Consider the following 17,870-nt stretch of genomic DNA (forward strand, 5'->3'; position numbering starts at 1 on the left):
GACTGGGAATGGGGGGACTGGGGTTCACTGAGAGCACCCTGCTGCCCTTGCTGCTGATCCCCATTGTCACTGATGATGTCCCGGTCGCAGTCACAGCCTCTCCAGTGGCACTGCTGAGCACAAGAACTGCCGGCAGCTCCGAGTAGGTGAAACCTCGTCTCCGGAGGGGGGCATTCCAGGGGAAGGCTTGCCTCTCGCCTCACCACTGCTGATTGGCTCATGGTTAGGAGGGCAACCCAAAAAAAGAGGCCTTGTGCATCTCCCACCAGCTCTCCAGCCAGCCGGTGAGATCCCCAGCACCTCAACAACATTCCGCCCGGTGTTACCAAGCTGCCTTCTTCCTTCAGGCTGCTGGTCACAGAGATCTCTGTGTGTATCTTTTAGAAGAAGAAACATGAACATGTCTGATGCTGCTCCACGGAGCAGATTCTGGACCCGGAAATGAATTTGTTATAGAATCCTGACAGTGCAGAAGGAGGCCATTCTGCCCATCGAGTCTGCACCGACCACAATCCCACCCAGGCCCTATCCCCACAACCCCACATATTTACCCTGCTAATTACCCTGATAATTAGGAACATTTAAGCGGTTATTGGATAGGCACATGGAGCACACCAGGATGATAGGGAGTGGGATAGCTTGATCTTGGTTTCAGATAAAGCTCGGCACAACATCGTGGGCCGAAGGGCCTGTTCTGTGCTGTACTGTTCTATGTTCTATGTTCTAATCCCGCTAACCTACGCATCCTACACATTAAAGGGCAATTTAGCATGGCCAATGCACCTAACCTGCACATCTTTGGACTGTGGGAGGAAACCGGAGCATCCCGAGGGAACCCAACAGACAAGGGGAGAACGTGCAGACTCCGCACAGACTGTGACCCAAACCAGGAATTGAACCCGGGTCCCTGGAGCTGTGAGGCAGCAGTGCTAACCACTGTGCCACCGTGCCGCCCCGAAAATGTGTTACCTCTAAGTTGTGTGTTGTGCACCATTAACTATAGGCTATGGTAGTACTAATAGTACATAACTAGTTAGTGCAACTGTTGAAATGTGAACTTTAATTATTTTAATCATATATCTTGCCCTTGCCTTAAAGGAGCTGGTGCTTTACCCCAGACAGTGCTCTCTCTACTGCTCATGTGTCAGGCTTTGTATCTCTGTGAAGGAAAGGGTGAATAGGAGTAGATAAGAACAGTCACTGCTTACTATACATTCAGAGACACACACACAGTATATCCCGTTATGTTATAATTTCCAACAGTATATTTCAGCATTGAGGATGCCATCTGACGATTATTGACATCAGGTTTTGCTAATCATGCAAGCCCGTGTGGGGTTAGCTGCAGGCTTTGCGAACGGGCCAGTTGAGCAGATCTCAGTGTAATTGGAGACCTACAGTTTGCTTTGGGTCCCTCCCCAATCAGACAGCGCCTTGACTGCTGCCTTGTTATTTGCTCTGACAGTGAGGAGCACGAGCGTATGTTTCAGCTGTCACAGGGGTCTTAAGGAACAGTTTGAGAAAAACCCTTTATATTGGCGGGGAGTAAGAAGACAATGAGCTTCCCAACGAGGTGTTAAACAAATCATGACACGGCCAATTGTTTAGCGTTGAACTGATTCACTGCAAATCAACCAGTCCTCGGTCATTCAAAACAGTTTGCTGCAGAGTACTCCTCTAACTGATTGTAGGTAGGTACTGATTCTGCATTGTTTCATGATTTAGAAATGGGTGTGTGGAAAAAAAAAAGCATGTGTCATTGATGTGTTCCAGCTAAGAAAATTTGCAAACACAAGTTTGACTATTTAGTACTATTAAATGAGGATTTCAGTATGGAAGCTAAATAATAGTTCATACATAACTATCATCAGTGCTTTTACTTTTTAACTCATTATTTGGAGAGTGGTTCAGATCAGTACTCTTTGTGACTGCTTGCATTTCTGCCATAGAGACTTGGCATGCGATTACAAGTTCTACGACAATGCGCATATAATGGGTAGAATCCAATTCATATAATGTTCAGAATAGGTTGCTGAAATCGATTAGAATTTTGTAACTAATTCTTCAGGTGTGGATGTTTGATCACTGATATATGTTCCAAAAGCTGGGTAGTGCTTCACAGATATTACCAGCCTCTGCACAGCACAGTGGACTTTTTTGTCACATTCACATTATAGTAATCTGCGGTGGTGTCATTTTGTCATCTTCCAATCTCTAAGAATTGGCAGTGCTGAATGGCAGAGAATGTCATCACTCGGAACCCTGTATCAGCTTCATTTGGCTTTGCACAGGAGCGGTCAGATGGGCATACACAACCGAAAGACTGTCAGTTCTGATTTGTTTCCACATCATAAAATCATGCTTTTATTTCCAAACGATATGGGTCTTGGAAAAAAATTCCCTATTTTGTCTTTCTATAATTTTATGTTTTAAAATATTGATAAGGAGAGATTAATTAATGCTTTTGCAATAAGATATTACAATATGCACATACTTGAACCATTTTACTTCTGTGTAATTGTGCTAATTGGCATCACCAATTTGATGTGGTGTGTATTTCTTATATTATATAAATAATAGGAGACATTTGTAAATGGAATTATGTGCTATATCTGTAGTTGGTGGTGAAATACAACAGTTCTAATTCAATTTAGTGATGTCATAAATAGGATGCACAAAGCTTTTTTAAACATCAAGGAGATTAAATTATTGCTCTTATGAATTATGTTCTTGCCAGCTATTGGCTTGTATGATATGCAGTCTTCTGTTCATTTTTCCTTAAATTGCTAGATGGTGAGCACAGATTGGGAGTGACATAAATGAGAGAGGAATGAGTGACATTTGAGGTAATGATATCAGGTCAGTGGCGTAATTGTAATACTGGGAATATTCTCTTAGAGAATGCCGCATAATATTCTGTGGGCCATATGTTCCAGCATCCTGCCTGTCTGAGGTGATGAACGAGTGTCTGTTTCAGAATTAAATGCAAGAGCATCTTTGTCCACTGTATCAATGCCTTGCAAAAACTGTTTGAGCACCAAGTGAGGGTGGCATGGCAGCACAGTGGTTAGCACTGCTGCTTCACAGCACCAGGGATCTGGGTTCGATTCCTGGCTTGAGCCACTGTCTGTGTGGAGTTTGCACGTTCTCCCCGTGTTTGCGTGGGTTTCCTCCGGGTGCTCCGGTTTCCTCCCATATTCTGAAAGATGTGCTGGTTAGGTGTATTGACCCGAACAGGCGACGGACTGTGGGGAATTTCACAGTAACTTCATTGCAGTGTTAATATAAGCCTTACTTGTGACTAAGAAATAAACTTTTACTTTTAAGTGAAGAGACAGGAAACATTGTTGGACTGCTCTCAGCATCTCTGAAAAGTGCATATTTTTTCATTCAGGGGTCCAGCCAGGTTTGATTTGATTTATTATTGTCACATGCATTGGGATACAGTGAATAGTTTTGTTTCTTGTGCGTAATACAGACAAAACATTCCGTTCATAGAGTACATAGGGGAAAGTGCAGAATATAATGTTACAGTCATAGCTAGGGTGGAGAGAAAGATCAACTTAATGCAAGGTAGGTCCATTCAAAAGCCTGATGGCAGCAGGGAAGAAGCTGTTCTTAAGTCGGTTGGTTCGTGATCTCACACTTTTCTATGTTTTCCCGACGGAAGAAGGTGGAAGAGAGTATGTCTGGGTGCATAGGGTCCTTCATCATGTTGGTTGCTTTTCCGAGGCAGTGGGAAGTGTAGACAGAGTCAATGGGGAGGCTGGTTGCGTGATGGACTGGGCTACGCTCACAACCCTTTGTAGTTTCTTGCGGTCTTGGTCAGAGCAGGAGCGATACCAAGCTGTGGTAGTCTGCTGCCAACCATGAACTGAGAATGTGACAACTTGGAGCATTGGGGGTCGCGCCCCAGCCTCAAGGTCAGTGGCCTTGCGTGAGGTGAATGGAGGTTCAACCCCAATAAAAAGTTCCAATGTAAAACTGAGATCCGGTAAAACCAGCCTCATTTCTGGCCTTTTAGTATCTTTCAACCATAAAGTGGATAAATGCTTTTAATTTTATAGGACCACAGAATAATAAAGTACAGAATGAAGCCATTCAGCCCATTGAGGCTGCACTGGCTCTTTTGAACAGCAATCCAGTTAGACCCATAGTGTTTTCATGCTTCATTGAGTCCCTACAATGCGGAAGGAGCCCATTCGGCCCATTGAGCCTGCACTAACAGCAATCCCATCTGGGCCTTATCTCCGTAACCGCACGTATTTACCCTACTAGTCCCCCTGACACCAAGGGGAAATTTAGCACGGCCAATCCACCTAACCTGCACATCTTTGGAATATGGGAGGAAACCGGAGCAGCAGGAGGAAACCCACGCAGACACGGGGAGAACTCCACACAGTCACCCAAAGCCGGAATTGAACCTGGGTCCCTGGTGCTGTGAGGCAGCAGTGCTAACCACTGTGCCACCAGGTGATGTCATTTGTGACTTTGGTTAGAGCCATTTTAGTCCTCTGTCAAGGACAGAAATCTGATTGGATAAATTCAAAACATGGAATTGCAGGAATGGTGTACACAGATTTGAACTGATTTATTATTGTCACGTATTAGCATACGGTGAAAAGTATTGTTTCTTGCGCGCTATACAGACAAAGCATTCCGTTCATAGAGAAGGAGAGAGTGCAGAATGCAGATTTGGAAGGTGACAACACACTGAAGGGCCTTGTAAAAGAAGGAGCAGCTGGAGATGGGGCAGCAGTTTGCAAGGACAAGGATGGGTTTTATGAGGAAGAGTGATGATGATGATGTATGTTTTGACAAGGAGGTGACAGTACTTGTGAAGCGGGAACCATTAATATGTCAGCCACTATGGGGCGGAATGGGGTGTTGACTAATTGGTGGGTTAGTAACATTGAGGCCAAGGCAGCAAGAGCTCTGTCCCAGAGAAGCTGGACGTAGAAAAGGAATGGGGGAGGCTTGGAACTGGTCAGGAGATCTTGAGAAGGTTTAACTTGGTGGGGAAGGGACGGTGTGGATAGATGCAAAATAGATGCATAACATAAGACACATGTAACATGGATATAGTAAAGTACATGTATTATTTTCTTATTCTTGCATCTCAGCAATATGGGAGATCGGCCAGTTAGAATTAATGCTCGAGAAGTAGAGTAATGCTTTATTTGTTGAAAACACGTATTATGCCAATAATATTATTTCCAGTGATATGTGTGTGCCAGAAGACACACATTTCCCTGGAGGTTCCTATGGGCTAAGGGTTAAATTTGCCGCATACCATTTTTCAAATAGTTCAGATCAATCTAAATCAGTTTTTATATCCATGGGTAGCTGCACAGAATACCAAAAACAGTTTGAAAAATTTCACAAGCAATCTTGACATTTTTCTAAATGTAATCAAATAGCAGTCTAAGACATTCCCTAAATGTGCTATTTAGTTTTAGCAAAATCACATTCAGATGAAAGGAAAGGCGGCACAGAGGTTAGCATTGCTGCTTCACAGCGCCAGGGACCCAGGTTCAATTCCAGCCTGGGGTGACTGTCTGTATGGAGTTTGCACGTTCTCCTCATGTTCGTGTGGGTTTCCTCGGGATGCTTCAGTTTCCTCCCACAGTCCAAAGATATGCAGGTAAAGGTGGATTGGCCATGGTAGATTGCCCCTTAGTGTCCAAAGATGTGCAGGTGAGGTTGATTGGCCATGCTAAATTGCCCCCTAGTGTCAGGGGGACAACAGGGTAAATGCATGGGGTTACAGGGATAGGGCCTGAGTGGGATTGTTGCCAGTGCAGCTCAAAGGGCCAAATAGCCTCCTCCTGCACTGTAGAGATTCTATGATTCTATGAAAGCCAATTACAAAAATTAATTGTATGTGCTGTTGTGGATTACCAAATTAATTATCAAAATACATGGTCACCTTGCCGAATAATATGCAGCAACTAGCAGGGTGAGGGTGCAGTTTATTCTCAGATGATGTCAAAAGTCACAATAGTGAAGAACAAAAAATCTGAGATTGAGCAATAACCTAATAATATCAACTGAGCCCTTCAATGGACTCCTAAATTGAAATAGCTCCTGACTCTTTTTAATGTCCTTTCAGCCCCTCAATATGCAATGGCTTCTAACCTTTGATATTTTGTATAGAAAATACCCTTCCTGCAGTGTCAGATTTCTTCTGCTCTCCCAAGGTGCTCTGGCAGATAGTGAAGGACGTTCTGCTGCCACTTGTGCATGGATTTATTTTTACGAGCAAATTTAATGGAGTGTCAAGGAGAAATTATCCACATTTAATACACACAGCTGAGCAAGAGGATTGTTCAATTCTTCACAAGATTACAAGATAATTACGGTTGAGGATAGTCGGGTTAATGTTTTCAATGGCCGTAACAAACTCCTAGACCAATACAAGCTCCCCTTTCAGATGCTGCAGCAAGCCTATTCAGTCTATTGCTGACACTGGAGATCAACTTTATTGTTCTTGCCTGCACTGCCTCCAGCTAGAATGTCTCCGCCAACCTTTGTAAAATGCATGACAAATGCAAACTTTGCTCAAGTGTTTTCTGATTATCTTTCTCAAAAGATTTCCTTTTTGTGCTGGTTCATAGTTTAAAATTACCATGCAGTGCAGTAAACTATATGTGCAGGGTTTGCACATTCTCCCCGTGTCTGCATGGATTTCTTCCAGATGCTCCTATTTCATCCCACAGTTCAAAGATGTGCAGGTTAGCTGGATTGGCCATGCTAAATTGCCCCTTTGTGTCAGGGTGATTAGCAGGGTAACTACATGGGGTTAAGGGGATAGTGTCTGGGTGGGATTGTTGTTGGTGCAGGCTTGAGGGACCAAATGGCCTCCTTTTGCATTGAACAGTTCTATGGTTCTATATTACTTTCGCACTTTACTCTGTTCAATGGATATAAGAACAAGAGGTTGATATGTCAGATTGAGTTAAGAATTTCATGTGACTATTAATAATGTCAAATCAGATTAAACATTGTCCACTTCTTTGATTTATACCTTACGTTCTTGGTCATGTTTATATTTTCAGCCTAAGTTACATTTGAGCCCCAGCTTGGCAGACTAAATTAAGGTTGGTTTATTGAAGAGCTTCAAAAATGGTTCTCTTATACCTATGGACTCTGTCTTCATTTATATAACAATGTAGCATATGATGTTGATCATAACATGTTAGAAAGGCGTTAAATTATTAGCCATGAGCTTAGTTGATGTAATTCCGGTACGGAGATGATTTCTGTTGTAAAATATGCATGTCAAACAATATATCTAAGTCAGTTATAGCTCTGTAATGATTTCCAATGGAAATGTCATATTATGTAATGAAGTGTATTCTATTCTGAATGTTTCATAATTGACAAATGCCCATTTGTCTACAAATGGGCATTGTTTCAAAATAATGTTTCATTGAGTTTAAATTCCATGTGCCAAGATGGTGAAGGTAAGGTCAATTCTGAAGCCATCATACAAGACGGTGTTTCCTCTTGTAAGGTAATCTAGAACAAGAGGTCATAGTGTTGGGATAAAGGTTGGCAGATTTAAAAAGAGATGAGGAAAAATTGCTTCTCTCAAAGGGTTGTGAGTCTGTGGAATTCATTGCTCCAGAGTGTGGTGGATGCCGGGACTTTGAGTAAATTTAAGGACAGATTTTTAATTAGTAAGTGTTTGAAGGACTATGGTGAACGGGCAGGAAAGCGGAGCTGAGGCTGAGATGAGATCACCCATGATCGTATTAAATGGTGGAGCAGGCTCGAGGGGCTAAATTGCCTACTCCTGCTCCTAGTTCTTTTGATTCTTTTGATTATGATATAAAAATGACTAGCCTGATAATTTTCTGACTATGCAAAAAAGTAATTCTGTCCATTTTAACATGGGTGGTATAAGTGGTATGTGTTCAGTTACTAAATGGTCAGAGAACTAAACAGAACAGTACGTTTCAATAGCCTGTGGATAAGAAACACAGCAATCTTTCTATATGGATAGTATCTGCCGAGTAAACTCTAATTTGACCTTGACAAATACCATAGCATTAAGCAGTGAGAGAAGGACAAAGGTTAAAAAAACTCCAAAGTTTGCTCAACAAAATACTATCAGGTGTAACAAAATTATATAAGGGACTACACACACATGCATACACATAGACGCATGCATGCAAACATGCATGCGCGCGTACACACACACACACACATGTGTCGTGAATGTAGCCCAATCCATCACGCAAACCAGCTTCCCATCCATTGACTCTGTCTACACTTCCCGCTGCCTCGGCAAAGCAGCCAGCATAATCTAGGACCCTACGCACCCCAGACATTCTCTCTTCCACCTTCTTCCATCGGGAAAAAGATACAAAAGTCTGAGGTCACGTACCAACCGACTCAAGAATAGTTTCTTCGCTGCTGCCATCAGACTTTTGAATGGACCTACCTCGCATTAAAGTTGATCTTTCTCTGCACTCTAGCTATGACTGTAACACTACATTCTGCACTCTCTCATTTCCTTCTTTATGTGCGGTCTGTATAGTGGGAAAGAAACAATGCTTTTCACTGTATACTAATACACGTGACAATAATAAATCAAATCAAATCAAATCAAATAAAACTGGGTGCATTATTTACACAAGTGGTTGGCACTCTTCCGGCACTATTTGGAAAAACAATCATTGATTTGATTATCATCATCACCGGAATGGAAAGGTTGATCTGGTGTAACTCCTACTAAAACATGCCATATACATTGTGGTCTGTGACTTATATAAGAAAATAACCTTCCAATGCAAGTTGGCTAAATGAGACAGTGGAGAACACTGCTGATTAATTGTTTCATTAACAATATAATCGAGAATTTGGGGCTGATCTGGAAGCAGATGTAGAAGTTCTGCAGGTGATGGTTAACATTTCTATAGCAACCCAGTATCACAGGTAACCGAGCATCGACAGGCAGACAGATAGCTATGAGCCTGAGGTCTAAACAGCCTGTCATTTATGAGAGCTACCATTGTAGAACATTGAGGTTTCACAGTTCTTAAGCTGTCAGATAAAGCAGTATCTTAGGGAAATTAAGGGGGTGGGTGGTGGGAGATTCAAAACTTGAATGATGAGCTTGGCTTCCAGTAAGATTACCTCTCCAACCTCCAATCCTCCTTCCACCAGTAAATCAGATCACAGCATGCACTTGCAGTAATCACCGAGATGCTGGGCGGAATTATCCCAAAAACTTTCGGAGTGTCGAATTTGCATGAAAGCTGGAGTAATTCATGGTGTTTTTTTCAGTGGGAGCTCAGAGAAGAATCTCGCACACTCTGTGCATTGCAGTTGCCACCAGTGTGAATATCATTAAGTTTCAATGGGCGGGGCCTATTCCCACTGGAGAGGCTGAAATCAGCGTGCTGAGTGGGCCAGTTTGCATGCGCTGATCTGTCAGTGCCGAGGTCGGTGCATGTGCAGTGACCCTACACTGGTGGCCTCCCGATTGCTGGCCAGCCCTGCGACCCCCGCAATGCCGGCTCTCCGTTTCCCCACGGTCTGATCATTGCCCCCCCTGCCCCTCCCCCCGCCCGGTGATCTCCAGCATCCCCCTCCGATTGACCCCCCCCCCCCCCCCCCCCCCCCCCCCCGGGCAGTAACCTCCCATGCAGTGCCGACTCCCCCAGCAGGCTGAATGCCCCCCCCCCCGGCTGACTCCCCCCCCCCCACCGCCCAGGCCAGCCCACCCGATCGCTGGCCTCCTTGCTTCCCTCACCAATCCTGACTGCAGAGTGGCAACGGGACCCCTCACCCCCCCTGATTACCCCCTAGGCCCTGCACCCATTTACCCCACCCCCTTGTCACTGTCCCATGCCCGATGGGCTGTGCCAAGGTGTCCCCTGGGCATGGGCACTTTGTCTCTTGGGCAGTGCTAGGAGGCATAGGCTGGCACTGCTAGGGTGCCAATGCCCACGGGGTACTCCCCCAGCGTTCGATCGTCTGAGGGTCCCGATTGTTCCCCTTCACCCCAGCAGTGTTGCGCAGCTAGCTCCCCAAAAGTGGGGAGCTACTGTAAGTCCCACTGAGAATGAAACAAGGTGGGCCCGGAGATTTCAGTCCTGGGCCTGCTAAACATATTAAATTAGATTAAAATGGTAAATGGTCTTTGCGTCTCCCCGCCGATTTCCGGCATGGAGTAGACACTCGCTAGCGGGGAGTTGCTAGCGGGGTGCGAACGCTCACGTGAACCCCACAAATCGGCCAACGCAAGAATCTCCCGGCCTGCTGCGCTAAAAAATTAGGGCAGCGCGATGGGAGAATCGCAGCCGCTGTGTTTCAGTCTTCCACTGTTTCTGCTACAAGTAACTTCTCCAAGGCAGGAAAAACTCCACAGGAGAACATTAAACGTTCCCCTCCTTGAAACATGTGCTGTTTTCATTCTGCAGGACTCCTGACTTTATACAGAAGGATCCGACCAGATAACACAGCATAAGTGACCCTGTTCCTCCCATGTGAAAAGATATCACACTTTCTTTTTCAATAAGCCACACGATATTCTACCGTGTTATCACTGGAGTGAAATTATGAGCATAAATCAGCCAGATCTGCTCGGTTGAGGGGTATTGAGATCAATTGTAGCACTTCCACTGCCATGCCAACTAAGATTCACAAATTCAGTACAGACTGACAATGGAATCTTTCTGAGTTTAAAACCACCCAGGTAATAACTCTGTTCATTAACCCACTAGTACAAGAAAAGCAGTGTCCTCCTTCATTTAAATCAAATATTGTCAACCAGGCAGGTGCTTGGGAAATCCTAGCACCTATCATGGTTTCAACTCGGCAGATGTAAAGAAAATGTGTGCGTGTGTGAAATATCTACAGATATGTTTAAGTTCAAACATACTCTTGGGATTCAGATGAGTTTTCATAAACATTGTAACACAATCCCAGCTGCAAGATAATAGCACAGCCTTGGAACACATTCCCGGCCATCTGTTATACTTTAGCAGTGTCACAAATTGACATGACATTAATATGACAAGTTTGCTACCTCCTTATCTCAATGTTTGATGTTCCCTTCTCTTTCTGCTTTGGTGATGCCCTTCACTTTAGGCCTTTGTCCTCCCCTAGCTTTCCCAACAGAAATAAAACACTCGTGTCGGCAAAGTTATGTTGGTATTTTTTAACGCTTGGGACATGACGGAGTGTGGAATATTAGTGAGCCCGCGGGAAACATGAATTACAGAATCAGGATGACTCCCTGTGACCTGTGCCACCTGTGAACACAACTGCCCGTTGGAAGGTCAGCGCCATAGAATTGGCCCTGTGCTGACCAAATCTATCTTAACAAGATAATACAAATGTATGCTTGCCTCCTCAATGTAAAAGCAGATCCAGTATGGATCTGAGAAATCAACTGACAGTCCACTCTCAATGCCGTCCTTTGCAACAGGCAGAGAGGATATCCTGGGGGTTAAAGACTAGAAAGTGAATGCGGCAATTGTTGGGCAGCACAAAAGAATTCCATGATGATTTGTGGATTTAATATTGATTGAAGGTTTTGCACTCCAACGTTAATGTTTCTAAAACATTCACTTGCATATTTTTCATGTTCAATAGATGGATGTAACAGGATATTGAGTTGTAAATCAGGATTTTGAATAACAATGGCAGCTTTTAAATCTGTTGGCCATATGTTGTCTTCAATGCAAACTCAATGCTCCGTGATCAAAGCACCCAGTTGTGATTAACCAGGACCTTTTCAATCCTCCTTATATTCAGTCGGCTTCCTACATACTATTACTCAAAATTATTTCTTCATATTTCTTTCTAATATACGTAAAGGCTTTTCTTTTACATCCAAATCAATCCAATTAACTTATATCATGAATATCTCTTTAAAAGTAACATTTCAGCATGTAGTTTTAAAGTGGAAAAGTAACATCTATTCAGAATAATGAAGATCATACTAAGTTTATTGACAAGAATATTGTGCGCCACTAATAGATAAAAACGTTTGCCCATACTAACAAACTCGTTCATCGATAAAAAAAGACTTATAAAATAGTTAATGTTAGCATGAATTTGATGATGGTTAAAAGCAGGTGGTGGTTATATGCACTAAATGCCATTTCAAAGGGCAAATATTTATGCCTCAAAGCCAGAAAACTAGGAAGTGTTTACATTTTTCATACACACTATTCCACCACTGGTGTGGTCGATGGAAACAATGTTCATTCCTGAAAGGTTTTTCCAGGAGTAGGCCCTGTCTATGTACAATGAAGATGACAAACAGCTGGAATGGTCATTTCAATATAAGACTAACAGAGCAACACAGGCGAGAGTTAACTTTTCTAAACTGGACATCATGGCACTTTGTTTGGATCATGTTAATTTTGGCTTCATGAAGCTGTGTGAAATGGGATAGGTTCCAACTGTGGACAATGGATGCCAATTTGATGGTCTGCATGTACAACCATGGAACCTGATGACACAAATGTTATCCTTCCATTATTTTAATTCATTTAATAAACAGCAACTTACATTATGAGCAGGATTTTCCAGCCCTTCCAGTCGGTGGGATCTTCCGGTCCCGTCAAAGGTGACTTCACCATGGTAGGTTCCCCCACTGATTGGACGGGTGAGCCACGTATTGGCGGGAATGGAAGATTCCACCGGTGGTCAATAATGAGCATCCTCCGCCGTGGAAAACACACTCCGGGGGGACTGGAAAATCCCGCCATATGTTAATGTAAGTTGTAATGTAAAAACATTCCAAAGCACTTCGCAGGAGCATCATAAAGTGAAGTATATGACACCAAGCCACTTAAGGAGACATTAGGCTAGATGACCAAAAACTTGGTCAAAAAGGTAGGCTTTAAGGATTGGCTTAAGGGAGAAAAGTGAGGCGGAGAAGTGTAGGGAGGGATTCGAGAGCTTGGGACCAACGCAATTTCAAGGCATAGCCATCGACGGTGGAACAACTAGTTTAAGTTTATTTTATTAGTGTCATAAATCAGCTTACATTAACAGTCCAATGAAGTTACTGTGAAAACCTTTAGTCGCCACACCCCGACGCCTGTTCGGGTACACTGAGGGAGAATTTAGCATGGCCAATGCACCTAACCAGCACTAAACTAAACTAAAATTAAGGATGCTCAAAAGGCCAGAATACAAAGAGGCCAACAGATATCTTTTTTTTATTCAGTCGTGGGACATGGGCGTCGCTGGCTGGCCAACATTTATTGCCCATCCCTAGTAGGGAGGGTTGTGGGTCTGGAAGAGGTTACAGAGATAGGGATGGGCAAGGCCATGGAGAAATTTGAAAACAAGGATGAGAATATTAAAATGAAAAACATTGCTTGACTGGGAGCCAGAGATCAGTGATGACAGGGGTGAATTAAGGGGACAGGACTTGGTGTGAGTGAAGAGACGAGCAGCAGAGTTTTGGATGTTTTAAGTTTACAGAGGGTAGACTGTGGAAGAGCAGCAAGCAGTTAATTGGAATAGTTGAGTTTCGAGGGAAGGAAGGGTTTCAGCAGCAGATGAGCTGAGACTGGTGTAAAGTCAGGCAAGGTTACAGAGGTGGAAATTGACAATCACAGTGATAAATATGCTTCAACTTGATTTTCCTACAGATTTTCAATAAGCCACTTTCAAGTATGGAATCACAGGCAAGTCTTCAAACGACATAAAACAAAACTCAATGATTTTCAATGTATTCATTAAAGTTTAAACTCTCTCAATTGGATCCCAAGCTAGCAACTCGCTCCCACCTGTCCTAGGGAAAACAATTTTATGTAGGACATAGGACATTGGTTAGCACTGCTGCCTCACAGCACTAAGGATCAGGTTCAATTCCCGGCTTGGGTCACTGTCTGTGCGGAGTCTGCATGTTCTTGCCGTGTCTGCGTGGGTTTCCTCCGGGTGCCCTGGTTTCCTCCCACAGTCCGAAAGACATACTGGTTAGGTGCATTAGCCATGCTAAATTCTCCTTCAACGTACCCGAACAGGCACCGGAGTGTGGCAACTACGGGATTTTCACAATAACTTCACAGCAGTGTTAATGTAAGCCTACTTGTGACACTAATAAATAAATTTAAACTTTTTTTTAGTGGATTAAAGTGAATACATTTCTCCAGATGTCTCACGACATAATGAGTATATGTTAAAAATATCTCTCTAATAATTCTCTCTTGATTTTTCTGCAGCTTATTCTGATCAGACAGAATACTGATTGCTCACAAAATGGCCAAATTATTTCACCTTGTGGTCCTGGGAATCTTTCTGGAGTGCAGGAAAATTTTCAGTCATCAGCAGACCTTGCCACGTGTGGGCCTCACATTTGAAGGTAAGTGCAAAATATTGAGAGTATAAATTCCGACGTTCAGCGATGTTAAATACCCACTTCCTGATGATGTGTTGGGCTTTTCATTGACAAAGCAGCAATATTGTAAAAGAAACTGAAGAAAGGTGTGCCTGTGTGCTGTAGAATAGACACAGCTGTGACTACATTTTTGTTGAAGTTACTGAGGTCAAATGGTCCACAGGCGTCTAATGCAGTCCTTTTTTTGTGTGCAAGCAAGTAAGAAAGTTCTTCAGCGTATCGGCAGATCGGATGTTGGTTAATTAGGCGCTAAGTGAGTAGTAAAAGGATTATTTGTTCAGCAAAGAAAATTTTAAACAGCATCAATATTTTCCACACTGACGAAGGGTCATTCGGACTTGAAACGTTGGTTCTATTCTCTCTCCAGAGGTGCAGATTTTCATTTTTTGGTTCAACATTTTGGCCAGAATTTTATGCCCCCCCCCCCCCCACCCCCTCCCCCCCGCCACGGAGCAGGCGAGGGGCGGAACCTCGGGTGGGATTTTATGGTTTCGGGATGAGCGAGATCATAAAATCCCACCCTTTAAATGATTTGTTTATATGATCATTTGTAATTCTATCATATTCACTTCAACGGAAGAAATAGTTGCATGTTTGTATATTTGGGAATTTTATTCTGTGCAGCTGATAGAATCTGTATGTAAAGAGGCAGAATGGAACATTTTTGAGCTGAAATTTAGAAATCAAGAAAAGATGCACAATTAATTTGTTTTATGGCAAAAGAATTTACTTGCTTCCATTGGAACATCTGTTTTCACATTAAACAGCACCTGACTAGCTTACCATGTCTGAACGTGCATGGAAGAGGGACATTGTACTGAGTGACCAGCAAGAGAACATGGATGTCTCAGTGAGGAGAGGGAGCAAACCAGAGTTCCGATCCTCATAGAATCATAGAATCCCTACTGTGCAGAAAGAGGCCATTCGGCCCATCGAGCCTGCACCGACCACAATCCCACCCAGGCCCGATCCCCGTAACCCCACATATTTACCCTGCTAATCCTCCTGACATTAAGGGGCAATTTAGCATGGCCAATCAACCTAACATGCACATGTTTGGACTGTGGGAGGAAACCAGAGCATCCAGAGGAAACCCACGGGGAGAATGTGCAAACTCCACACAGACCTTCACCCGAGGCTGTAATTGAACCCGGGTCCCTGACTCTGTGAGGCAGCAGTGCTAACCACTGTGCCATCATGCTGCCATGCCATCCTGGACTGACTGGTTTTTTTTTGCAAAGGTTTTCTTGTCTTTTTGGAAACAATTATGTCATTAATTACCAACACCAACCAAACTCCGATATCTCGTTGATTGTCAATCCCGAATTCACAGCTGGGACTCTGGTCCAAGATCACCAGAGACGCGGAGTGAGGTATCAACCCTATATTGGGTTGACTTAGAGCCAGGAATGCTACCAGTCAGAAGCTATTCTGATTTTTTAAAACTTAGATTCAATGCAAGACTAAAACATTGTTCCTGATCAGTTGGGTTGTTGGCGAAAGTTCACCTGAAAATAATAAATTGGAAGGAATGTAAAATGTTGCTCTGATTTACGCAATGTATAACATTTATGAAATAAATCTGGTGAAGGTATTTGAGGATTGAGTCCACTTCCTTCGTGGACCTGCCATTTTGTGCCGCAATGTCCAATACAGAGGCATTCAGCAAATGTCAGTTATGAAGCTGTCAACAAACTTTGCTCTACTGAACTCCTGCAGATTGACATTCCCAGCCCTTCCATCAATTCGTAGAAATTTGAGGTGGCAAACTTGGAAATGTTGAGAGTACAGCAAATATGATGAACGTGAGTGCAAATCTCATGCTTCCCTGACACCTCCAATGTTCTGTGACTCAAATTATCAGTGCCCATGGATGAGAAATTGAACTTATGCCCAAACTGGGCGCAAAGTCGGCAGAGCCATTTCCCCACAGGCTTGCAATGATGGCCCAAACGGAAATAGAGTTTGGGTTTCATTTAATGTCACAGGCACCAAGCAGGCATCACACTTCAGCTCACCTCTGTGGAAAGGCAGTAAATCAGCATGAAATAGCCAGCAGTTAATAAGAACTTAGAACTGGGAGCAGGATTAGGCAATTCAGCCCCTTGAGCCTGCTCCGCCATTCAATACGATCACGGCTGATCGCATCTCGGCCTCAACTCCACTTACCTGTCCGTTCTCCATAACCTTTCACTCATTACTAATTAAAAATCTGTCTATCTCCTCCTTAAATTTACTCAATGTCCCGGCATCCACCACACTCTGGGGTGGTGAATTGCACAAATTCACGACCCTTTGAGAGAAGTATTTTCTCCTCATCTCTGTTTTAAATCTGCTACCCCTTATCCTAAAACTGTGACCTTCTTATTTTAGATTGCCCCACAAGAGGAAGCATCTGCTCTACATCGACTTGGTCATTACCTTTTATCATCTTATATACCTTAATTAGATCTCCTCTCATTCTTCCAAACTCTAGAGAGTATAGGCCTAAACTGCTCAATCTCTCTTCATAAGACAAACCCCTCATCTCTGGAATCAGTCCCATGAACCTCCTCTGAACTGCCTCTAATGCCACTACATCTTTCCTCAAATAAGGGAACCAAAACTGTGCACAGTACTCCAGGTACGGTCTCACCAATGCCTTGTATAGTTGCAGCAACACTTCCTTACTTTTATACTCTATTCCTTTAGCTATAAATGCCAACATTCCATTTCCTTTCCTTATTATCTGCTGTACCTGCATAACAGTTTTCTGCAACTCATGCACAAGGACACCCAGATCCCTCTGCACTGAAGCACCCCGATATCTCTCTCCATTTAGATAATAAGTTGCCTTTCCATTTTGCAACCATAGGATGCGGCGACTGGGGGATTTTCACAGTAACTTCATTGCAGTGTTAATGTAAGCTTATTGTGACACTAGTAAATAAACTGAACTAAACTAACCTCATACTTATTCATGTTAAACTCCATCTGCCACATTTTGACCCACTCACCTAACCTATCTACGTCCATTTGTAAATTTATAATTTCCTCAATGCAACTTACTATCCCATCTATTTTAGTGTCATCTGCAAATTTAGCTATAGTACCTTCTATTCCTGCACCCAAGTCATTAATATAGATTGTAAATAGTTGGGGCCCGAGGGCTGAACCCTGTGTCACCCCAGTAGTTGTATGTTGCCAACCAGAGAAAAAAAAATTATCCCAACTCTCTGCCTTCTGTCAGTTACAGTAAGAAGTCTCACAACACCAGGTTAAGTCCAACAGGTTTATTTGGTAGCAAAAGCCACTAGCTTTCGAAGCGCTGCTTCTTCATCAGGTTCGTTAGCCAGTCTTCCATCCAAGCTAATTACCCCTAACCCCATGTGATCTTACCTTCTGTGTGGCACCTTATCAAACACTTTCCTGAAGTCCAGATATACTACATCAACAGGATCCACTTGGCTTGTTACATCTTCAGGGAAGTCTAGCAAATTAGTCAAACACAGTT

The 17,870-nt window shown here is 43.3% G+C and overlaps 1 protein-coding gene across 10 annotated transcripts in view; it reads left to right on the top strand.

Moving 5' to 3' along the window:
- The window catches only part of sema3c (sema domain, immunoglobulin domain (Ig), short basic domain, secreted, (semaphorin) 3C), a 303,601-nt gene that overhangs the window by 162,956 nt on the left and 122,775 nt on the right, over positions 1 to 17,870 (top strand). For 4 of the 10 annotated variants that reach the window (XM_078235587.1, XM_078235588.1, XM_078235583.1 and 1 more), the window contains one exon: positions 14,202 to 14,341. In XM_078235587.1, the coding sequence (XP_078091713.1) occupies positions 14,239 to 14,341 (103 nt within the window). In that variant the 5' untranslated portion in view covers positions 14,202 to 14,238. Of the gene's footprint in view, positions 1 to 1,424; positions 1,692 to 2,790; positions 2,860 to 14,201; positions 14,342 to 17,870 lie in introns of those variants that run through there. The other 6 variants (XM_078235580.1, XM_078235581.1, XM_078235586.1 and 3 more) reach the window with 6 other exon arrangements.

Source organism: Mustelus asterias, chromosome 19 (assembly GCF_964213995.1).
Source record: "Mustelus asterias chromosome 19, sMusAst1.hap1.1, whole genome shotgun sequence".
NCBI lineage: Eukaryota > Metazoa > Chordata > Chondrichthyes > Carcharhiniformes > Triakidae > Mustelus > Mustelus asterias.